Genomic DNA, 26050 nt, shown 5'->3' with positions numbered 1-26050 from the left:
GACATGGGGCTATATAAATATTTTACCGTCATTACGGTAATCTGCCTCTGTTATCCCTTGAAGGTGACGAATGAGAGCGCGGGTGCTGCGGGGATTTTCCCAGTCATTTATTCGATGCGTAAAAGAAAAAATACGGATGGATGTGTAAAATAGAAGTAGTTGTGTGAAAAAATGCAGTAAATTCTGATACTTCCTTTAACATGATTTTTATGGCTATAAAAAAGACAAAACCGTAATCAACATGATTAGCTCTGTTATCGCTTTCAAATGAAAAATGCAATTTTACTCCTGGCTGGCTGTCAGAAGCTACTGCCCGAACTATGCATCCCTCACTGATTCCATTCAGTGCAAGTCATCAGAGCAGTAATCATCATTCAAGTAATTATGAACATGTAAGAAGTTCAATTGTGTTGGGCAGTATTATCTCATGACGTTGTGCAAGGTACATCAAAATGCACTGTACATATAAGAATTCATAATACATTACAAATAAATATATGTTTAACATTTTTGTATTAGGTGGTAGATCTTTCAGACATGATCATTTTAAAAGTAGCTCACATACTGAAAAAGTCTGAGCACCCCTGGTCTAGAGTATAAAGAGCCCAAGACAGCTTTAATCAATGTATCAATGTCACCCTTTTAACTTTGGTTCAGTAGAGATAAGTAATTCTGGGGCTGAAATTATCCAAATCATTCTGGTGAGGCTGTATGGAGTTTAAAAACACAGTGGACCACTTCCAGTATTACCCAATGACATCACAAGGTGGAACAGAGCGCCTTCTGTTCGAGACAACTCAAACAGGAGAAATGCAAGATTTGTGTATGAATGACAAATAAACACATCTCCATTTGTATGTTTTTAATGAGGTAACACAACAGTCAATTTTGTGTAATAAAGGATGTTTAAGCTAGATCTGATGTAGTGAAATTAATTGGCACTGAGTACACCAGCTCAAGTTACACCCAGTTGTAGCTGCACATTCAACGAGAGATTTTATGCTTCTTTCCCAAATACGTCAAAGGTTCTTAAGTTTAGTAATGTCAATTATCTAATGGAGTTGCAATTTTAATCTATTAGAAGGAATTGCATAAGGCTAGTTGTCAAAGTTGTATGCAAACAAACGTAGCATCAGGACTAGTCTTATGACCAGCTGGTGCACTCCGCTCCTGATTCTCGTGGCTCTTGTATCACTCTGCATCATAGCTTCATCATTTGTCCTCACTTGTATTTTTTGTAGTAGTTTCAAGCCTCATGATTACTTAGAAACTTAATTATGTACATTATTGAAATTACAAATATATTTTTTATAACCTCTGATCAAATGTAAATAATTAAGTCTACTTACCAAAAATCTTCTGCTCTTCCTGTCTCTTCCCTGCCTGTTTGTTCTGCTTTAATATTCCTCAAATATGGATGTATCTATCTGTTTTTGCCTCCAGGAACTGCCAGAGAAGTGGAACAATCTGAAGAAACAGACTGCACTAATCAAACAGCAGGTAGCGCCGCTGCAGGCAATCCAAGTGGCAAGTCTTCGGCGGCAGTGCACTTCCTTTGACGTAAAGCAGCACATATTCAGAGAACATTTCCGCCATGATGGGCCCTTCAGGTACCTGCACTGTTCAGTGTAGGAGTGGTTCAGTGCCTCAATTGTAAAAAAGTAGACTTATTTTAATGAAGACATATTGTGCTTGTCTCAGCTATATAGTTATAATCTATGACACCCGTGGATCATTGTTATACTTTGCACATAGATAAACAGCAGAATGAAACACTTCAGTTTATTCAACCCGCCACAGCTTAAATCTGATTGTAGTATAGAAAAATAACATACATGTTCTCACTCGTATAAAGAAAAAGTTTGCACGATAAACACTGACCCCCAAAAATGATTGTTCCATCTAACATATATTGAATGATATCTCAATATAGTAATTATTGTGACAGGCCTAAGATTGTCTCCTCCTTTCAGTCTATCCTGATAATGGGATTCAATTAGACTTGTCAGTTTTAAGCACGCCCTGATAGCACTTTTCCAACATAAAGATTATAGATTCATAGAGATGCTATGTCATAATGTGTAATTACCTATTAGTTATGTGTGTAATTGGTGACCTAATAATCTACTGATTATTTTCTCATTAATGTCATGGAAATCTTGCTTAATTGTCTGTGGTTAGCACTGGGAGCTGTGGCCAAGCCAGGGTGTGTAGAACGACTATTTTACTATTTTACAACCCCAGTTCCGATGAGAACTGGGGTTGTAAAATGAGACAAGTTGGGACACTGTAAAGCTTGAAAAAAAAAAAAAAAAAAAAATACAGAATACAATGATTTGCAAATGCTTTTCAACCTATATTAAATTGAATAAACTACAAAGACATGGTATTTAATGTTAAAAATGATAAACTTTATTATTTTTATGCAAATAAATACACCTGTTTGTAACATTCCACAGGTGAACAGGTTAACTGGAAACAGGAGAATGTCATGATTGGGTATAAAAGGAGCGTCCCCGAAGGGCTCAGTCATTCACAAGCAAGGATGGGGTGAGGTTCACCACTTTGTGAACAGTTGCATTAGGAAATAGTCCAACAGCCTAAGAACAATGTTTCTCAACGTACAATTGCAAGGGATTTAGGGATTTCATCATCTATGGTCCATAACATCATCAAAAGGCTCAGAGAATCTGGAGAAATCTCTTCGGCAGGGCTGAAAACCAACATTGAATGCCCGTGACCTTTGATCCCTCAGGTGGTGCTGTATTTAAAACAGACATGAATGTGTGAAGGATATCACCACATGGGCTCTGGAACACTTCAAGAAACCATTGTCAGTTAACACAGTTCGTCGCTACATCTCCAAGTGCAAGTTAAAACTACCATGCAAAGCGAAAGCCATATATCAACAACACCCAGAAACGCTGTTCTTTCTTGGCCTGAGCTCACCTGAGATGGACTGTTGCAAAGTGGAACAGTGTGCTGTGGTCTGACAAGTCCACATTTCAAATTATTTTTGGAAATCATGGACATCATGTCCTGTGGGCCAAAGAAAAAAGGTACCATCTGGATTGTTATCAGCGCAAAGTTCAAAAGCCAGCATCTGTGATGATATGGGTGTGTGTTAGTACCCATGACCTGCACATTTGTGAAGGCACCATTAATGCTGAAAGGTACATACAGGTTTTGGACAACATATGCTGCCATCCAAGCAACGCCTTTTTCAGGGATGTCCCCGCTTATTTCAGCAAGACAATGCCAAGCCACATTCTGCATGTGTAACAGCGTGGCTTCGTAGTAAAAGAGGGCGGGTACTGGACTGGCCTGCCTGCAGTCCAAACCTGTCTCCCATTGAAAATGTGTGGCACATTATGAAGCACAAAATATGACAACGGAGACCCGGGACTGCTGAGCAACTGATTCAGCAAGAATGGGAAAAGATTACTCCTGCAAAGCTTCAACAATTAGTGTCCTCAGTTCCCAAATGCTTATTTATTGTTGTTAAAAGGAAAGATGATGTAACACAGTGGTAAACATGTTGCAGAAATGAAATTGAAAATGAGTGAATATTTGTATAAAAAACAATAAAGTTTATCAGTTTGAATAATACATAAATGTCTTTGTAGTTTATTCAGTTCAATATAGGTTGAAAAGGATTTGCAAATCATTGTATTCTTTCTTTTTTTTAAGCAGCGTCCCAACTTCTTTGGAATTGGGGTTGTATAATGAAGTCAGAGTAACAGAGGTTGTTTGGGTCGACTAGATGTCTGTGTAATCCAACAGGAATTTCATGACTTAACTTGTCAAAGCAAGAGATATTTATTCATAGCGCACCCTTTCGAACCAAGATTTCAACCTTGTCAGAGTAGAGGCTCATCTTACATCTTCAGACAGTTTTTTGCTTCATAAAAGTGAAATGCTGATTTCCCATGTTTATTCCTAACTCAAACATGGAGAGATAACTCTAAAATGTAATAAAATTATCACATTTTGTTACAATGTCCTGAGTTATGTAATAAGCAAAAGTTATGACATTTTGAGATTAATTGCAAAACGCAGAGATTTTTTTCCACCAAAATGTAATAACTAACTAAATTGTAATTTTGAGCAGTGGCATGTGCCCAGTAACCCAGAGGTTTATATTTAGAGCCTGTACAGTGAAGACTTTTCAAAAATGTAATTGTGGCTAGTACATGGTTATTACAAGACACATCTCTGATACCATTTAGGGTAATGGTTATTTTCTGATTATGATTAGTCCTAACTCTAGCCATAACCCAGTATGAAGATCATAAATCTGCATGGGGCTATGTGTCTCGGGTGGCCTGGGACCATCTTGGGCTGCCACCAGAGGAGTTGGCGGAAGTGTCTAGAGTGGGGAAGTCTGGAAGTCCCTGCTTAGACTGACTCCCCCATACCTGTTTGTGTAAACATGCAGCCAAGTAACACTCTTCTATTTCCATTTTGACACATTTGTCTCAAAAAGGGCATAAAGAGACTCAGGCAGTGGAAAAAATAAAATAAAAATCTGTATCAGCTATTGGTCTCGAGTATCAATATCAGCCGATGCAGATATCAAAGAGTCATATTGATATCTGCCAGTACGATACTAGCCTACCTCTCTCTACACTGTGCCCAGGTTTGACTGTCCAACTCCCTACCAGCTGCTGGACTCCATCCACCAGCAGATCCAGGAGCATGAGGCAGTCATGGGCTCCCTAGTGCAATCTGCCGGCCTGTTTGAACTCAGTGTCCCTGACTACAGACAGCTTTTTCAGTGCAGGTAAAGCCCAGCCCATGTACACACATGGACAAAATTGTTGGTACCCCTCGGTTAATGAAAGAAAAACTCACAATGGTCACAGACATACCTTGAATCTGACAAAAGTAAGAATAAATAAAAATGAAATTTAACCAGTGAAAGTCAGGCATTGCTTTTCAACCATGCTTCAACAAAATTAATAAAAAAAACCCCCAAAAAACTAATGAAACAGGCCTGGGCAAAAATTAAGGAACTTAATACTTTGTTGCACAACCTTTTGAGGCAATTACTGTAACTGTCAATGAGACTTCTGCACCTCTCAGAAGGTATTTTGGCCCACTCCTCATGGGAAAAACTGTTCCACTTGTCTCAGTGAGTGCCTTTTCCAGATGGCATGTTTCAGCTCCTTCCAAAGATGCTGTATAGGATTTAGGTCAGGGCTCACAAAAGGCCACTTTAGAATAGTCCAATGTTTTCCTCTTAGCAGTTCTTGTGTATTTTAGGTCATTGTCCTGTTACAAGACCCATGATCTGTGACTGAGACCAAGCTTTCTGACACTGGCCTGCACATTTCTCTCTAGAATCCCATGATAGTTTCACTGTACCCTGCACAGATTCAAGACACCCTGTGCCAGATGCAGCAAAGCAGCCCCAGAACATAACAGAGCCTCCTCCATGTTTCACAGTGGGGACAGTGTTCTTTTCTTGATATGCTTCATTTTTCTATCTGTGAACATAGAGCTGATATGCCTTGGCAAAAAGTTCAATTTTTGTCTCATCTGTCCGTAGGACATTCTCCCAGAAGCTTTGTGGCTTGTCAACATGTAGTTTGGCTAATTCCAATATGGCTTTTTTATAATTTGTTTTCAACAATGGTGTCCTCCATGGTTGTCTCCCATTAGGTCGACCTTGGCTCAAACAATGACGCATGGTGCGATCTGACACTAATGTTCCTTGAGCTTGAAGTCCACCTTTAATCTCTTTACAAGTTTTTCTGAACTCTTTTTTTACCATTTGTATATTGATTTGTCATCAGTTTTCCTCCTGCGACCACGTTCAGGGAGGTTGGCTCCCATGGATCTTAAATTTCTGAATAATATGTGCAACTGTAGTCACAGGAACATCAAGCTGCTTGGAGATGGTCTTATAGCCTTTACCTTTAACATGCTTGTCTATAATTTTCTTTCTAATCTTCTGAGACAACTCTTTCCTTTGCTTCCTCTGGTCCATGTTGAGTGTGGTACACACCGTGGCTGTGTCCCAATTCGCCCACCTGGCCTTAGAATCACCATTGGAAGGGCAGTGACGTAATTTCCGGCGCGACAAGGGCTGTCCCATTTCAACCCCCACCCTACTGAATGCGGCCGACAAACCTGCCCTTCCCTTTGCACCGTTTCCGTGGAGATCGGACGTAACCGAAGCCTGCATCCATGCACACTTCACGCACTTCTATATCCCGTCATGCACTGCAACTACGCAAAAAAGAGAAGAAAATGGAGTCCGTTGCGCAATATACGTTCAAATGTTCGTACTGGTTTACCTCATCTACAACAGAGCAACATGAAACTGTTAAATCTGAATAAAGATCTGTACAGTGTGTTTGATGATTAAAAAGGAGTTACATGGAATAAAGGAATGTGCAGTTATTGCTAGACAATAAGAAGACATTATTATCATTAGAAATTTTTACTGCAATAAGAATAATGTAAGAATGTTCGTTTCTATTGTAAGCGTCAAAGACCAAGAGACTGAAACATAAAGTCAGAAGGGTTTAATGAGTTCCACACAGGTAATGTGAACAATGAAGCAACAGACTCTCAGGAAAGGACAGAAGAGAGTCCTGAGACGTACACAAAATCTTCATGAGTTCCGTACATTCCATAGGTCTGCACCCCCTCGTGGGCACGTGTCATTTACCTTCGTGTTAGTAAATCAAGATACTAGCTTGATGTAGCGCTGCACTGCTAGAAAATACCTATAATAATCAGATGAAAATAACTGGCACGGCATAGAAGGGAAACAGCGCCCTCTACTGTTATTAAAGTGGTGTAGCCACTGGCCAAAATACCGAACCATTAAACTGCAATATCCCACTATATGTACAACTAATCAGTGTTCTCTGGTTTATAGACTATGAATGTAGAAATGATATTGTTACCTCTGTCTCTGTTATTACGTTTTCACAAGGTATATTTTGTTTAAGTTATGAAGTAGCTACAATTGAGTAAAAAAATCACCTCGAATGTTATATTTGCATATTGATATTCAATCTAAACAGAAAGAAACGGCTGTGACGATGACATCTTGACTTTTTTTCTATTAAATAATAAATCATTAAAAATAACGTACGTAATGTACGTATCGTACGCTCAAAGACAGCGGTGGAAGTGCGGTCCATGGTGTAGGCCTGTCCCACTTCAGCAAGATGGCGGCTACACTGAGGAGGGCATATTCTCGACCGGAACCTTCAAACTACACTTTTGAAGAGTACTTCGTAAGGACCCTTGAAGGGTGCATTTGGCGAATTGAGACACAGCCCATGTCACCAAATAGCACAGTGATGACCTGTAGCCCAATATATAGGCCCACTGACTGATTACAAGATCGTAGACACCTGTGATGCTAATTAGTGGACACTTTGGATTAACATGTCCCTTTGGTCACATTATCTTCAGTCTTTTCTAGGGGTACCATCATTTTTGTCCAGACCCGTTTCATGAGTTTATTTTTTTAAGTAATTCTGTTGAAGAATGGTTGAAAAGCAATGTTTGAATTTCATTGGTTAAATATTATAGAATTTTTATTTATTATTACTTTTGTCAGATTCAAGTTATTTCATTGTGAGTTTTTCTTTCATTAACCGAAGGGTACCAACAATTTTGTCCACGTGTGTACCAGACTCTTTTCACAATCACCATCTGGTTCTCACTGCACCCTAGGCGTGAAGCTGTCCTCCTCAAAGAACTGTGGGACATGATTAGTGTGGTGGACTCCAGCATAGCAGCATGGAAGACCAGCCCTTGGAGAGACATCCAGGTGGAGGACATGGAGTTGGAGTGCAAGCGCTTCTCCAAAGACATCCGTGGCCTGGACAAAGAGGTGTGCATATACAACCTGGATTCATGTGTCTAGGTATCATACTATAGTATATATAAATGGACCTAGCTAACCTCCTAGCCGCCGTGTTCTAAATAGGAATTAAGCACTTCCCACTCAATCGACTTTATTTCACTTTCTGTGGAAACACGTCGCCCCTCTCTGTGTAACTGCTGCTGTCAGTCTCATCATTCTGACCTTAAAATGTTTGAATTAACCCACTCTACATGGCCCTGGCGTTTTTATTTAGCTATTTTGTCCCTACATCAACAACAGACCAATAGGCTGCCCTCTTTCGCTGGAGTCTCTCCCACTAAGAACATGTTTGATTGACAGTGTTGCTATCACCAGAGGTGATAGCAACACTGGGGCACTAATTTCAACAGCCTCGATACTGATTGGCTCCTTGGTTACTATATTTGAGGCCGAAATTCCAAATATGCAACTCTGCTTCAATTTTTCCCCTATAACTGCTAGCCTCGACTGACATTTGACTGGAGCCGAACGTTATGGGTGACATCACACTACCTTAGTTTATTTCTTTATATAGTCTTCTTCTTTACAGTCCACTTAGTTATATGTAGGGTGGGGATCCAGATTTTTTCCTAAAGGTTCAGAAGAAACGGTGTAACCTTAGTGTTTTGGTAGTAGATGCGGTATCTTTGTTAAAGGCAATAAAACTATATGCTATTCCTTAGTACAGAACCAAGAACCAACCACAACAATTAGGTGTTGTTACCAGTTTTAAAAGCTCTGTAAAGTTTTGATTACATTTTCTATTGGAGGGTCCTTAAGCCTGCCACAATAATTACTATATCAATCAGCCTGTCACAATAATTACTATATTGACTTAACGTTCAGTACATGAAAGCTGAAACAATATATTTTGGAGCTCAATATTTATCATGTATACAATTTCTTTGCAATAGTGGGGAGATTTTTTGCCATTTTTATGTAATGTGAGATTTGAGCTGTAGAGGGCTGGATAAATAACTTCTGTGGCTCATTACTGGTTTATTCAGGTATTTATGTGTTGCAGTTCATGCCTTTTAATGATACTGTCCATTTAAAAATGCTGTACTGGTGATATTAGTTTCTGTATTATTGTTTGTCACAATATTTCTCTGTAGCAATATATCATGCTTCAAATTTGTTATCGTGACAGCCCTCAATAAATGATAGCTGGAACAATGTATTTAGGGGCTCAGTATTTATTGTTTATATTTTTGTTGCAATAGTGGTTAATTTATTAAATTTTTTTTAGCTGTACAGGGAAGAAAAAGTAACTTCCAGGATTGGTTCATTCTGTTTATTTGTTGTAGCACACACCTGATACTGTAAAAAAAAAAAAAATTATAATAATAATAGTAAAGAAAAAGATTTACTCTGATTATTCTGCTTTATTGTTATTGTATCACTGGCATACAGTAGTTTCTGTAGTAATGTTTATTGTGTATTATTTTTCAGTAGCATTGTAAGTGTTCTGGGCATGTCTCACTGGGAGGAGGCCCTGGGGAAGACCCAGGACACGCTGTAGGGACTGTCTCTCAGCTGGCCTGGGAATGCCTTGGGGTCCCACCGGAGGAGCTGGAGGATGTGTCTGGGGTGAGAGAAGTCTGGGAGTCCCTGCTTAGACTGCTACCCCCATGACCTGGCCCCGGATAAGCGGAAGAAAATGGATGGAATATATCATACTTTAAAATTTGTTGTCATGGCAGGCCTAAGGGTTTGCCACCTGATAGATATTCCATGAATCCACCATTGGCTGTATATATTATGAACCTTTTGTGCCAGGCTCTAAAGTTTTTTGCAATGTGTTTATATTTGTAAGGTGCGTTGCTGGGATGCCTTTACTTATTTGGATAGTGAAGTGAAGAACCTGCTCACCTCTCTACGAGCTGTGGCCGAGTTGCAGAATCCTGCCATCCGCCCACGACACTGGCACCAGCTCATCCAAGTCACTGGGGTGCACTTCACCATGGACCAGGTCTCAAGCTCTTTTCTGCTTATTAACACTGTTTAAAGCAGACATATTATGTCTGTTTGCTATATATTTATAATCGATGACATCTGTGGATTCTTATGTTATAACACAAATATCATTTGTGACTAAACTTTCTTGCCAAAGGCTGATCTCATCAGATCTCAGAAGCTAAGCAAGGCAAGGTCTGGTTTGTACTTGGATGGGAGGCTGCTGGAAATTCCATGTGCCAATGTGGGGCAAAGCTGTTGTTTCCTTATGCAAGGCACTTCATCCGCATTGCACATAGATGACTGATGTGTGCACGTGTATTGATGGCGGTCGGAGGGGCCAATAGCGCAGATTGACAGCCCCACTTGCGTCAGCCTGCCCCAGAGCAGCTGTGGCTACAATAGTAGCTTATGCCACACAGAATGTGGAGTGAATGAATAATGCACAAAATTGTAAAGCCACTGAGAAACCTCACTGAGATATAGTATTATTATTATTATTATTATTATTATTATTTGGGCATTTTAAATTGCAATATTGATCTAAAAAGACATTTCATCACAAGGTGCTGCATGCTGTAGGCACCTCCGATGGTTAACTTTGAGAGGGGAAATGAGAAGGGGAAACAATAACATGGTTAAAAATTGTATAAAGCTGATTTTGCTTAAGAGGGTCACTTTAAAGTATTCTACATTACAATTTTTAACAAAATGACCAAAATAGGAATGTAGACACACACAAAATAGTTCTGTCCAATTTGCTTAATGTTGTTGTCTCTGGCTGCAGCCTGTCTGGGCCTGTTTGTTCAGCTCTAAGGAGATCAGAGAAGACTTGTTTGTACTTACCAGCAGCTTAGTTTGTGCAAATGTAATACACAGGCTAAATTACTACGCTTTTATAGCATTTTGTGTGAAAATGCTAAATCACAGAACACAGGTGGTAATTAACTTGCAACCCCTCTTGTTTTGTTGGAGCAAGTTCCCCACAACAGGGAGCCTTTTGCTGCAATGGGTGTCTATTTGGCCTGGTTAGACTGCCTCTAATCGATTCTCATTTTAGCACTGGCTTTAGCTTTGATTGCGTTAAATCCAAATATGGGCTGCTAAATCATTGCCTTGGAAACAAGTAAAGAACATGCCCAGTAAACTTTCAATTCACAAAGAAAGTTATAGAAAGCATTTGATATTATAGTAATATCTTGCTGTCTATTTCTTGTGATGTTCATGTCTCTATATAAAACTGTACAAACTCTAAAACTATGTAAAATATGATACTTTTAAATAATATTGTGGTCTTGTACTGATAAAGATTAATTCAACTCTAGACTGTTCAGGAAGTAGTGTGAAGTAGTATCAACATTGTCGTTTTTAGTATTAGTAAAAATGAGCACGTAGTCTTGATGCTAGTCTCAGTACTGATCAGTATCTAGTTGTTATTTAGTTGTATTTATTTTTATTTTTATTTATTTTTTTTAAGTGTAGTGACTGCTGATACAGTTTTTGAGGAGGACTACCAATTGTAGTAATCTTAGAGCACAACTTACACTTGTTTCCTTGCATAAGATAGCATCCAAGCCCACTGCACACGTCCAGCAAAAACGTCAGCACAACAAACTAACTCCAACTCTTTTTCAAAGATGGACAATTGCTGTGGAAAACTGTACAGTTTAATCATATTTTCATTTAACAAAAAAATGATGATTCAGGCAGCAATTTATCACAAAAAAAAAAGAAAAAAAAAGAATTGGCTCAGTTTTGTTTTTGTTTTGTTTTTTTGGCTACTTTTTATTATAATTTATTTTCAAGAAATTAATCACAGAATTGCAGAAATATTTACCTGGGATATAGTATACAAACAGAATACTTTACAAAGATGTGAGTCTGGTCACTGGTGAATCTCCCTGTTTTCAAATAGGTGGATTAGCAGTTAGGGACATGCATGGTCTGCAGTATTGGAAGAAAATAAAGGAAAAATCACAGGGGGCTGAACATGTTGGACATGTTTGCCTGAATTTGAGAGACAGTGGAGGACATGGAGACAAGACTGATCAATGTGTATAAAAAGAGAGATATCATTCTGTATTTGCTGGGCAACTGAATTATCACTTTATACACAATTTTAAAGATTATACTGCAAATTTGTCAGATTAATTTACTATGCATATCTCCCAAACAAAAATGTCACTATATTTCAGTTTCATTTGAAGCATGATTTTCTGCCAGCAGAGTAAGTTTTCAAGATACTAAAATTTTTAACTCAACCCATACAAGTAGCATATGTGAGCTGCCCACACTCTGCTCCTCCCCTTATCAACTTAAATCATGGCTACTGGATAATCCACAGAACTCTCCACAAAACAGAACCTGAGCCAACTGAAAAGCTTCTTTTGCAATAATAATTGTATATATGTCGACCTGTAAATAGATGTGCTAATGCTATGTGGGTATGCCATGAGAGTGAGTATGAATCCGACCTTTACTGGCATTGGCTCAGCAGGCGACTAAGGATGAAAATTCGCTTTTTTTTCTTTTTTTTTTCCTTGTTGTTTTTAATGTATTGTCCCTTTGATAAATGCAAAATACAAAGGACAAGGTGCAGTTAGACAATACAATATAATTTTCTACAAAACATAATCGGGTTAAGTGTGATTGTCACTTCTGGGTTCAAGGCAACTGAAATATATATATATATATATATATATATATATATATATATATATATATATATATATATAAAATGTGTGTGTGTATGTATATATATCAATAAATATCAGCCCACGGGCAATGCCAGAGAAATGGAGTCCAGCCCCTCTCAAGGAGTTGGGTTCCAGAGCCCAAACTGCATGGAGGTGAGGCTGAGTAGATCTAGTTGGTAACGCTCAACCTGCCTCCCGCACAAGCTCAGGCTTGTGCGGGAAGCAGGTCGGCATTAATCAGTTAAGCCAAAAGAAAAGGTATAGACTGGCAAAGCTTTTAGGCAGGATCACTAAGGGTAAGAAACGAGTAGGGACCATTATACAAAAATAATGGTTGGTGCACATTGGTGTCTCTTTCTCACCTTGTGTCTATTTACTGTTTTCTTTTTTCTTTTCTCTTCTCCTATGAACAGCCTCAGAATAGAATCTTTGAATATTAATGGGGACAGGGATAAAGAGAAGCAAGCAGTAGTGGTTGAAATGGTTAAACTCAAACGTGCAGGGGGCACTGGGGACAATGAAACAGACTGGAGCAGGGTTTGGTCAGGGCCAAGTTTCATGAGCCATGGCTCTAATGTGAGTGCAGGAGTAGCAGTGCTGATGTCTGAGCAGGTGAGGCTGGGTACACCTGGAAGTAGAGGGAGGCAGGCAGCAGGTGGTGCAGGGGACAATTTGGGAAATACACCTTGTTTGAATAAACATCTATGCACATAACTCACCTGTGAGCCTTACACAGCTAGTGCACACTCTGAACAGGCGGCTCAAAGCTTTTAACAGTGACTCTGTGATAGTGGTGGGAGGGGACTGGAACTGCACAACACACAGATATGACAGGAACATGGTAAAGCCCCACCCAAGTACAGCAGCTCTGCTAGCCAGTGTACTGAGGGAGAATAACCTCATGGATACATGGAGACAGTGTATCCCTACGGCGCACCTGTAAACATGGGTCCGCGCCAGTGAGGGCAGTGTGATCGCAGCCCGTCTGGACAGGATTTATATTAACCAATCACACAAGACTAATCTCAAAAGAGCCCAAATAATACCTGTTGGTTTTTCAGACCATTTGGCCACAATGGAGTTGTCTTTACCAGCATGTGCTCCACGCTGCCCCTACTGGTCTCTGAATGTAAGACTTCTGCAGGATAGGGGATTCATCCAGGCCTTCAAGGAATTCTGGGAGCAGTGGCGGTGTAGGAAGGCAGAATTTGAGAACATGCCCACATTAAACTGTTTGTCCAACAGTACGTGTCATTCTCATACTGCTCAGAGAGGGAAGAGCTGGAGCAGCTGGAAAGGGAAGTAGCCCTCATAGATGAGGGGCTGATCAGGTGAACAGGGAGCAGAGGCACACGGGCAAACAAGAGGGTGCTCTGAGGTCCTTTATGAGTGAGAGAGCAAAGGGAGCGCTAGTCAAGGCGAAGGTTATTGGACTGTGTGGGATTGATGCACCTACACGCTACTTTTTTAATTTAGAAAAGAAAGGTAGTGTATCAAATAATCTAATGCACCTCAAATTGGCCAATGGGGAGGTCACTTCTGACCTATCACTGATGTGATTTGTAATTTTTACACTGAGCTGTTTGGGGCCGGTGAATGTGACGAGAGGAGTCAGAGGCAGATGGTGGAGGGGTTGCCTGAGCTGTAGGAGTCCGAGGCAGCGGCCTTGGCCTCTCCGGTTACTCAGGAGGAGATGAACTCTGCAGTGCAGCAGTGCAACTGTGGAGGGCGCTGTGTTCAGTGAGGGATAGGGAGTTAGTACTGTACCTGTAGGAGGGGCTGGAACATGGATGTGTGACTGTGTTGTTTGATTTTAACATTTTCTTTTAACTGACAAGTGGAACACAAATGCATTGTCAAAAGTCTTCTTCTTGTTTCTTCTTCTACTTTCTTCTACTTCTTCTACTTCTTCTCCTTCTTCTTCAGTAAGATATACATTGGTAATTCAATGCAATGCTAGATTATTACAACAATATTGACATGTCTCATACAGTTTGTGGTTGAACGCACATTTGAAAGTTTATTGTCTCTTGTTTGACCAAAAGGAACACAGCACTTTGATAGAAAGTAAAAACAAAAACAAAAATAAAAACAAAACAACAAAACCTCAAAATCAGCTGTGAAGTTGCCAGTTGTATCCGGAAGTGACATCATCACTTAACAATCCTACTGTAAGACATATTGTGTTTGTGTGTGCTATATAGTTATAATCAATAACACCAATGGATCACTGCTGTAATTTGGTCATTTTAAATTGTGGTACTCATCTAAAACGACTTAATAAAAGAAACCGCTTTTGAATACTACAGTGCCCGATTGCAGCCCACTTCATCGTAAACGTCATCGTAACAAAGAGTCCGCACCACCAGCAGCAGCAGATCATGCTATCGAGCATCAGATTATTTATTTTTTTTGTTTGTACCAAAATAACTAGGCAATGCTGCCAAATCCTACTTGTATCACTGATTAAAAATAAAACTGAAGAATGAAGTATGTACAAAACGGTGGGCATATACTAAGGACAGTGAAAATGGAAGTAGATTGACAATATGGCATCTTGAAAGAAAGAAATTAAAGATTGCTCAAACAAGCTAATCACAAATACAACTTCAAGAAGGTAAATGATGAGGGGAAATAACTATAACATGGTTAAAAGCTATAACAGGTCGTTTTACATAATAGGTCTCTTCTAAGATTACCAGGTGCTCTCATACAAGATATTTCCAAAAGTAGTCATGAAAGGTACAATTAGACACCAGAAATAAGTATTCTTTGCATGGTATCTTCTGTTAGCAGGACAGGTGCCTGGCTGACCTGCTGCAGCTAAACCTGCACTGCTTTGAGGATGAAGTGAGGGCCATTGTGGACAGAGCCGTCAAAGAGATGTCTATGGAGAAGGTCCTGACTGAGCTGGACTCCACCTGGACAGGTACCTCTTCCTTCTGCTAAATCCTTTATTCCAGAGTCAGCACCAAACTTTAACATTTTAAAGAAGACATAGATTATAACTATATAGCAGACACAGGCATAATATAACACCTGTGGATCATGTTACAATTAACACATTTTAAATCTCAAGATTAATTTAAAACTATTTGAGCAAAGTTGACTGACTTCTGCATTAGAAAACTCTGGTGCCCAATTGGAGCCAGCGCAGTGGCAGATCATGCTAGAGAGCTAGTGGTATTTTTTTTCATTTGTACCAAAATACCACGCAACACTATTGAATCCTGTGCGTTCTCCAATATTATTTTCTTAATATGAAGTACAGAGCACTGGCCGTTTTCTGGGGGGAAAACGCTGTCTTGAAAATAAGCAATTGAGAGAGAGAGTTGCCAGGATAGGCTTGTATAAATAGGGCTTCTGAGTAATTAGAGGTGTGGTTGAGGTGAGCTGTGGTTCGCTGGAGAAGAGAAGAAGGTGGTTGAGGAAACCGTTAATCATATTAACTCCATGTTAAGGACTACTGCATTGTGTGATTTGAGCAGTTTGTTTTTCTGTATCCATGGCAACCCTGCATTAAGCTAGCTATCCTAGCCAGCTAGCTCTGAAATGCCACATACTTTTCATACCAATACAATAGACTTTCTACACAAAATATGGCAGACGATGTTTCAGAGGAAACACTTTTGGACAGGAGCACTTTTGTCCTAAGGACTCTGATGAGTTGCACTTTTATTTGAACTTTTCGATTATTACAGAATTTTAGTGAATGTTCCTCAGTGTGCTTAAACTGTCTCTCAGGGACAAATAAAGTGATATTGATTGATTGGTTGATTGTGCAAATCAGTCTTGTGCACATGGTTGAGCTCTGTGGTGATTTTATGTGTCTGTGGTAGTGTCTTTGGGTGGAAGTCTAGAATATTTATGTACTACTCCATTCTTTTACCTGCTGTAGGCATGCAATTCCATTACGAGCCCCACCCCAGGACCCAAGTGCTTTTGCTGCGGAGTGATGAAGAACTGATGGAGACCCTGGAGGACAATCAGGTGCAGCTGCAGAACCTGCTGAGTTCCAAACACATCACACACTTCCTAGACCAAGTTTCTTCATGGCAGAGTCGGCTGTCTGTGGCCGACTCAGTCATCTCCATCTGGTTGGAGGTTCAGCGAACATGGAGCCACCTGGAGAGCATCTTTGTGGGCTCAGAGGACATCCGTGCCCAGCTGCCAGAGGTGATACTGGAGCTCACATGATATTTAAGACTATTCAAAGTCACCAGTGTTTTATTATTATTATTATTGTTATTGTTATTGTTATTGTTATTATTATCATTATAATTATTATTATTTTTTTTTTTTAATTATTTTTTTTTTTATGAGGCCTTATTTTAAGTTTTAAATGAATGATACAACTCATATTTTACTTTGCAATTCTCACTAACTTGCACTGCCCCCTTGTGTTTTTGTGAAGCTTTTTTTTGGTGTATGCAGTTTTTTCCTGCATGGAGTTCTGGCACTGCCTGTTAGGAACTGGTTGATCGATTACCTCACTAAAGCAAAACAATATCCATTGCAAAGATAACACAGTGGACTCGATAATATGTCTGATCAGTGGTGTACGGTCAGGGCAATCAAGGCAAGCAGTGTATAGCAATAAAATGAAATAGTTTCAAAACATATTAAAATAATCCTGTTTTCCCTTCATTTCTACCTGTCTGAAGCATGGTTGTAGTCACGGTGTCCTTTAGTGCACTCTACTGGTCACTGACCAGACTGCATCAACTGTGGCTCCGAAAGTGTCATTAACTTGTGTTGCCGTCCTGTGCTATGGAGGCCATGCTGCACCACACTCTACATGTGCTTTTACAACTGGAGAAGCCAGACGGTTGTTTTAGAGGCTTGTGCATGGATACTAAGGACCACAGCTGTTTTAAACAGCGCTGAATAAACCCATATTATAGATCCATGGGAATCGGACATCTGAGGGTATGTGCAGCAGGAGATAAGAGTAGTGCCAACTTTCAACACATGTCTCAAAATAAATAGCTTTTAACTTTCTAGTGATTAGATGTTAGTAATATAGGCAATAATTTAATCAAACAATGAGCTAGTTTCAGGGCTAGTATGTGTGAAATAGAGGATCCAGACGGAACAGTGGAGTGACAGTGGCTAGTGAGAAGCCAGTCTTGTCTGTGACAACCTGTCTCTTTATGAAGGATTGACAGCCTTAGTGGAATAATGAGACCTACCCCAAATATGGGACATTTCATCACAAAAGATGTGGTTTAGATTTGCATCTGTGAGAGGTGTGAGTGTGCAGCAGGGGTGTGTTTAAGGTGACGTTTGTGGCACATGAGGACTTATTATAGCCTACATGCACTGCACATGCATCCATCTTACCAGTGTCAGACAGGCGCATGTATTAGTACACAGAGTAGTACTACAGTAGTATTACATATGTGTAGAGGTGTCAGATGTCACTCATATGGTTTCTAGATACATAATGATTACATAGATGACAATAGTACTGAAGTAGTGAACAATAGTATATGTTGTTGCAGGCAACAACCATATCTCAGAAGCCAAGTAAGGCCGAGTCTGGCTATTTAAATGGGAGACCATAATAAGTGACTAGATAGCTCATGGACAGTTATAAGTATAGCTGCAAATTCAACTGTCTGTTTAGTGTGGCTAAACTGAACACTAATGGTCATTTTGTGTCTGTCTGAGTGTCAGGGATAATCAAATTAAATAAAATTCACATGCCAGCATTCATCCTAAAGTTGTGGCCATAAGGGCTTGTCAGATCTCAGTAACACAGTGGCAAAACCTGCCACTGTGTCCTTAGACAAAACACTTCATCCAGTTTGCCTAGTATGAATGTGGTGTATGTGTCAGTGTTGGTGGTGGTCAGAGGACACAGATTGGCAGCCTTGCTTCTGTTAGTCTACCCAGGGCAGCTGTGGCTACAATACTAGCTTACAGCTATCTAAGTGTGGAGTGAATGAATAATGCACCGTAAAGCACTTTGGGTGTGAAAGGTGGTTTATGGTTTTGAAATGTGGTTTATGGTTAATTAAACCATAACAGTTTCTAGAATATGAAAGCTTGATTCTCTGCTTTATGTCAACTGTTTAGTCAGCAGTAATGATCCCATGGACAATCTGTCTGCTGATAACAAGGGGGGGTAGTCCCTGGCCTGTCAATCACTTGCGTCCTTCTGTAGAGTGCCAGAACTCTACACAGAAAAAGCTAAGAGCTAAGAAAAAACACAAGGGGGCAGTGCAAACCTGAATATAAGTGTCACATAAGTAAATGATTATTCTCATAGGGGCAGCATATTTAATTAAGCCATAACATTTCAACATTAAAGTTTATTTTCGCAGTACGACAACTTTATTCTAGTAGTACTATATCTTTATTCTCTTAAAATGACAACTTTTTCTGACCCTGACTAGTATCCTAAAATCATAACTTTAATGTTGTTTGTTGTTTGTCTTGTCATTAAGTGTAACATTTGATATTACAAAACGTTTTTTTTTTCCTTTGGAAATACTTATCTTTCAATTGACACCATACACAATTCCCTAACTCGGCAACAGTTCAGCATAACACATTTTATTTAATCATTTGGCAAAAAAATATAAATGTTATTAAAATAGAGAGATTTATCATTTCTGGCTTCTGGTGATGTATGAATGTCTCTATTAGATTAGAAAATATTAGGCTTATTATTCCCAATATTATTGCTAAACAGCAAAATACAGGAATTTGCATATTTTTTGCATAGTAAAAGCCCATTCAATAATGTCTGATTATCAGGCAGAACATAATTTTGTGCAATACAGTATTATCAAAATAGTCCACTCATTTTCCTCTGCATCTGAGCATTGAACATTATTCATCTAATTTATTTTTCTTTTAAATTGACAGAAGTGCACGCAGCATTTATCCATTCCCTAGAATTCTCTCATTGTACACACTTTTCAAAATAAAGTGAAAAATGTGAAATGAAAAAGCTCACATAAAATTGACATTATAAATATGCCTCATTTATATTCTACAGTTCCAACACATGCATGCAACATTTTAAACCTTTAACAAATCAGTGGGCACAATTCTATGTCACATTTTTACATGATAGTGACGTTGATACCGAACAGAAAAAGCTCATATGCATGCAGACTCTCTCCTGCCCTGCACCACTGTCATAGCTGTTAATTAAGAATGTATTAAGTGTCTCACACTGAGTTTAGGCTATGCTCCGACACATTTTAATTGCTCCCATGACGTGTGCTTAAACCCAGATGTTGGATATGAGAGCTATGATTCTTGCCTTCTCTGCATTAACATAAATTCCCTGGCTGGGTCCTTTCACAGGACTCAAGGCGATTCGAGGGGATTGATGTTGATTTCAAAGAACTGGCAAATGCCATGCATCAAACTTCCAATGTAGTGGAGGCCACCAATGAAGCGGGTCTATTTGGCAAACTGGAGGACATCCAGAGAAGGTGAGAGTGTCTCTGCAGGTTGTAGCTCATAATGAAGCACGCTCACTCGTATGTGTGTCTGCAGGCTGGCCCTCTGTGAGAAGGCTCTGGCAGAGTACCTGGACACTAAGCGCTTGGCCTTCCCCAGGTTTTATTTCATCTCCTCGACTGATCTGCTGGACATCCTGTCCAATGGGACCAACCCACAGCAGGTGATTCTTTATTGGACCCTGGGGCGAGTAGCAGAGTGGTAACTCTAGTGCACTGCAGTGTTTGTGAGCTGCTCTGAGCACTGTCTTCTCTCAGTGAAGTCACTAACCTACTGTATTACCAGCAATGTCCTCACAGAGGCAATGTTGCTCATGATTGTAGTTTCTTACTGCCACCTCTGTCAGCAAGTCTCTCTAAAGAATTTTCATATTGCAGAAAATAAATCACTTTTAGCAAAACTTGCCACTAAATCTCTGTAAGAAGTACCTACTGCTGAACACATCTTGCCTTCTATTAACATCAGAGACTAGCTAAAACAAAACACTCTGGAAACAACACATCAATAAAACACAAAACTACCTCACAATGTGTGTCTGTCTGCCCAGGTCCAGAAGCATCTGTCCAAGCTCTTTGACAACATAGCCAAGATGGAGTTTGAAGTGGACAAGCAGGGCAACCCCTCAAAGACAGCGCTGGGCATGTTAAGCAAAGAGGGCGAATACGTCGCCTTTAACCAGACCTGTGACTGCAGTGGACAGGTACCAGCTGCATCACAAACTTAGATTAGTCATGCTGAACATTTTTAATGAACTTGATCATATCTGAGAGGGAGAGATGAGGAGCCCACCCTCTGTCTGAAATAGAGATATGGCAGGTTACAATAACCAGACGAATGGAATTAGCCCCGTTCTTGCCCCTGGGATTTTACATACCAAAGCTGCAAAGTCATTAATTTTCTATTACATTCCATAGTACTTGACTGATCCCGTTCTAATGCTTATTAATTCAATGACATCACAGGTACTAAGGTCACAAGAAACTTCAGAAGGCAATGCAATGTTCTCAGGTGTAAAACAACCCTGGTCCAGTCCAGTTCAGAATAACATTTTTAATGTGTGAACTGTTGCTGTTTATCTTATTTTATATTTATTAGAGTTGGAGAATGTACTACACTGTAAATAATGCACTGCCCCAACAAAAAACCAAAAACAGTTATTTTTAAAATGCACTTTTTTGTCTTTACTACAGCCTAAAAATCATGAAAAAAAAAAGGTTTTTCAATTTAAACATTTTGCAGTGGTCCATTTTGCAGTTAGTCACAGCAGACTTACTTTGACCACAAGAGCAGCTCATACAGTATATCTGTACTGGTGCAAGGCAAATTTTGCTCAAATGCATGGGAAAAAAATAAAAAATGTGGTACCGGACCTTGAAAGACTGCAGAAGAAAATTTGCTTGAATCTAGTACAAGCAACGTAGCCCTTAGCCATTATGTAACTGTACATTGTCCTGTTAAATGCCTAAACATAAATTAAAAGTTAATGATCTCATCAGGACCCATTGATAAGAATGTGATTGTGTAAGAGATGTCTAAATGTTAGTTCTTGCTGCGCTGGCACATTTGTGATATTTTACTATTTTACTTTTACTTGTTTATATTTTACTTACTTTACTGTGTTCTGTGAGGTGGAAGTTTGGCTAAACACTGTGTTGGACACCATGCGATTCACTGTGCAGTACCAGATGTCAGAGGCAGTGATGGCCTATGAGGACAAACCCAGGGAACAGTGGCTGTTTGACTACCCTGCCCAGGTAAAACATCTGTCTTCCTAACATAACACAGTGGGCTCAATAATACATCTGATTTCAAATAGTGCTGAACAATTTGGGGAATACTATTTTATTTTGATAAACTATGCAGCCTTAATAAAGGCATAGGTTTAATGCTACTGCACAATCAGGAATTATAATAGCTTGTATCCTATTTGTCAATGTTATATCTGTGGCCATACCTGCATGCCAATCTCCAAACTCAAAACCTCCTGAAGACGTCTACCTGGAGACACCGGTCCTCTCCTATTGTTACTGCACAATCTAAGAGGCCAGTTTGTTTTCCTTGGCCTCTTCCTGTGTGAACTTGAACTTCAAGTTCAGAGGAAACCCACTGACCAATACCAGCTGTTTGATTCACACCATCCACTGCAGCATAAACTCTGAGTTAGCCGTACTCTACAACACAGAGCTCAAGCAGTAGCCACAAACACAGAGGGAAAAGTGAAGGAGGAACAACACGTGGAGAAAGCCCTGTCTGCTTGTGGTTATCCAAAAATTGATCTTCAATAGATCTAAGAGAGCTAAAAAATCTGAACCTAGAGGGATAGGTGTAACTATTCCTTAGACAGCGGATGTTTCTGAAAAACTTCAGAGAATTTTCAGACAATATGAGTTTCCGGTCTATTTGAAACCTACAAACACTTTCAGACAAAAACTGGTCCACCCAAAGGACAAAACCCTGAGCCATAAACTAAGTAATGTAGTCTACTCCATTCAGTGTAGTGAAGAGTGCAGCGAGTGTTACATTGGAGAAACTAAACAGCCACTCCACAAGAGAATGTAACAAACACCGGTGCGAGAGGTCCTCTGGACCCCAGTCTGCCTTACTTCTCATCTCAAAGCCAGTAACCACACCTTTGAAGATAGTGAGGTTCAGATCTTAGGCAGAGAAAAGAAATGGTTTGAGAGGGGAGTTAAAGAAGAAATTTTTGTTAGGAAAGACAATCCTTCCTTAAACAGGAATGGGGGCCTGAGACATAATCTCTCACAGATCTATGATTCCATCCTCAGACTGAAAGCAAACAAAAATAAAAGATAACAATAGGAGGGCCATTAAAGGTTGAATAGGTCATTAAGGCAGAAACTGGAGACAATTACTGTTTAAAATTTCAGTGTAGTTAACCCCTCCCCACAGATAAATTTAAGGCAGTGTCCACCAGCAAAACTAGACCAGAACTGAGGCTTGTATGAGCAATGTCTTCACTCCTATAACGATTTGTCCAGTTGGCAGATTTAAACTTCGTCTTTTGCCATGGATCAGACCTGGACGACTGAGGGATGACATGTAACCCTGAAGATGGGGAATCACGAGAGTGATTTATAGTTGTTTTCCTCATGAAGGATTTAATGCAATCAATTAACAGTATTTTGTATTGGAGCGTTAGCTTGTGTGGCAACAAGATGGCGGAGCGCCACTTCACAACACAAAAAACACACATCCAAAAAGTTACAAAATACAGATCTAAACATTTCCCTAGCCTCAGTTCAACATGGTAGTACAACAAAATCTCTCAACAATATACATATAACAGATAACATTTGGTAACCTTTACCTGAAAATATGGAGACTCAATCACAAGAGTGATTTATAGTTGTTTTCCTCATGCAGTATTTAATGCAATGAGGAGAAACGGTGTAAAATCCCCCTGCTAGACACTCTGTTCCAAATAGGAAGTGATCATGGATGCAAAGTTGATCCATTCGCGTCTGATTGCAACTGACCTCTATTATGTTCTAAAAACTTAATTGTAAAAGTATAAAGCAATAAAACAAATACATTTAATTGCACTTGTGTCTGCTATATAGTTATAATCTCACACCCGTGGAACATTTTGTTACAATTTGCACATTTTAAATCGCAATATTCATGTAAAATGACTTGATAAAAGAAACAAGTCTGACTTTCATGTTAGAAACTGTGATGCCCAATGGCAAGGCAAGTTTATTTGTATAGCGCAATTTGTACACAAGGTAATTCAAAGTGCTTTACAGAATAAGAAAGACATTAAAATCACACAAATCAAAACATAAATAATCACAAATAATCATCATAAAATTATCATTAAAACAGAAGAGTGCAGAATAAAAACCTTTCAGTCATATGCACTGCTAAACAGAACTGTTTTACCCTGGATTTAAACATGGTCAAATTAGAGGCCTGTCTCATATCTTCAGGAAGGTATGAGACAGAGGGTTAGGGTTAGGGTTGGGTAGGGTTTTAGCTGCATAAAACTGAAACGCTGATTCCCCATGTTTAGTCCTGACTCTGGGCACCAGCAGGAGGCCGGGCCCTGAAGTCCTCAGAGTGCGAGATGGTTCATATGGCACTACCATGTCAGAGATATACTTTGGACCTAGGCTATGGAGAGACTTATACACAAGTCTATTGTAATGGGTATATGGGGTAGAGACCCGAGTAATAGTGCTAGTACCTTGGGCTAGGATCAGAAGACTAGGAAATCGGCTCAGGGAGAGAGTGACAGAGACAGTATGCTGCAGTTTGGTACCATGTATTGGAAAACATGTAAACAAAATAGACAAACAATGGCCATACACAAATAACAAATTGATCACTGAGAAATTCAATGATAATGTTCATCTAGTGGTAGTTCAATGCCCCATAATACCCCCTGAGTTCAGTCTGTATGCTGTAAACAGCAGAGAAGTTCAAACATTCAGTTTATAAATATATCCGAGGTAGATTGCGGCAGGGTCAATTTGACCTGACGATGAAAGGTAGATTAGGGGCGGGTGGAGGTAGATTAGGGGTGGAGTGGAGTTGCAAAAAGGACTGGCGATAAGCCTCCTACTGACTCGACCAGAGCAGGTGCAGTTCACTTGTAGCACAAGTCTCCTGATTTAGGTTCGAGGATTAGTTTGTAGCTCGCCATCTGGGAATGAGAACCTGGCCTGTGTGAACATAGGACCATGGCTTCAGTCAATACAGTTCAATGTGTACACAATCCAAATTTGAGTAAAATTAAGTAGTAATTGCAAAAAACTAAATAATCTATCACAATACTAGCTGTATCAGTGAATAATCATAACAATAAATACAATCTACAATATGGAGCAACATTAATCATGTGCATAGAAAGTGTGCATGTGCATTTTATACAAATCAAAGGCATGAAATTCATTACAACCGTAACTATCATGATATAAAGTTTCATAGTGTTTACTTAAAACCATTGGAGAAAACAGGGTTTAAAACCCATTGCTCACCGTCAATTAGAAATGAATGGAGCGTGCTAGGCTACCGTTAGCAAACAAACAGACTCACCAATTCCCCTTTATATTATGAAATCGAATCTCATCCCAGATGTGGCATTTCCTCGATGCTCGATACTTATGGTTGAAGAGTAAGTTTGATGAAGTTGGAGAGTTGTTATGACAAAATTAACGTAAATGACAACCTTAAACCTACCGGCATTGCATACTCCTCGCGCTAGCCTCACACCTGTCGGGTGTGTGTAGCTGCTGGCTAATATGGGGCGCTGATTGGCCGCAACGACTCACGTGAATGGACATGTGAGATTTGCGAGGGACGCAGCGGACGGGGATGAGAGAGAAAGGGAACTGATAGGATAGAATCCGTATTTTTCACTTACACTATTCTTTGAGCTACAGGAAGCCAATGCAGAGACCAGAGCACAGGACTTATGTGCTCATACTTACTGGTTCTAGTCAGGACTCGAGCAGCAGTGTTCTGGATGTACTGCAGCTATCTTAAGGCTCGTTTGGAGAGGCTAGTGAGCAGGCCGTTACAGTCGTCTAACCTACTGGAGACAAACGCATGGATAAGTCTCTCTAAGTCTGGCTTTGACAATATACAGTGAGGCAAATAAGTATTTGAACACCCTGTGATTTTGCAGGTTCTCCCACTTAGAAATCATGGAGGGGTCTGAAATTTTCATCTTATAATAATAATAATAATAATAATAATAATGCATTTTATTTATGAGCGCCTTTCAAAACACCCAAGGACACTGAGCAAGATAAAATTAGATAAAAAAACATACAAATACAATAAAACATGACAAAAAACTGATTGATAAAAGATGTGATTACAAGAGGAAGGACAGTATGAACAGGTGAGTTTTGAGTCTGGATTTGAAGAGTGGAAGACAGTCTAAGGTGCAGAGATCAGGAGGGAGAGAGTTCCAAAGCTGGGGTCAGAGCAGCTGAAAGCCCTGTTCCCCATGGTCACAAGTCAGGCAGAGGGTACAGTGAGCTGGAGAGAGGAGGAGGAGCAGAGAGTGCGGGCA

The 26050-nt window shown here is 39.7% G+C and overlaps 1 protein-coding gene across 2 annotated transcripts in view; it reads left to right on the top strand.

The window, feature by feature from the left end:
- dnah9 (dynein, axonemal, heavy chain 9) overlaps positions 1 to 26050 on the top strand; it is a 612810-nt gene that overhangs the window by 39499 nt on the left and 547261 nt on the right. For both annotated transcript variants that reach the window (XM_033984465.1, XM_033984463.1), the window contains exons 21-30: positions 1444 to 1610; positions 4640 to 4783; positions 7702 to 7861; positions 9690 to 9845; positions 15322 to 15454; positions 16424 to 16701; positions 19849 to 19979; positions 20044 to 20170; positions 20555 to 20707; positions 21636 to 21761. In XM_033984465.1, coding sequence (XP_033840356.1) covers positions 1444 to 1610; positions 4640 to 4783; positions 7702 to 7861; positions 9690 to 9845; positions 15322 to 15454; positions 16424 to 16701; positions 19849 to 19979; positions 20044 to 20170; positions 20555 to 20707; positions 21636 to 21761 — 1575 coding nt within the window. The remainder of the gene's footprint in view (positions 1 to 1443; positions 1611 to 4639; positions 4784 to 7701; positions 7862 to 9689; positions 9846 to 15321; positions 15455 to 16423; positions 16702 to 19848; positions 19980 to 20043; positions 20171 to 20554; positions 20708 to 21635; positions 21762 to 26050) is intronic.

The sequence above is a fragment of the Periophthalmus magnuspinnatus genome, chromosome 19, assembly GCF_009829125.3.
Source record: "Periophthalmus magnuspinnatus isolate fPerMag1 chromosome 19, fPerMag1.2.pri, whole genome shotgun sequence".
Taxonomy (NCBI): domain Eukaryota; kingdom Metazoa; phylum Chordata; class Actinopteri; order Gobiiformes; family Gobiidae; genus Periophthalmus; species Periophthalmus magnuspinnatus.
The sequence above is the reverse complement of the archived record's forward strand: the minus strand, read 5'-3'. Positions and strand labels throughout refer to the sequence as shown.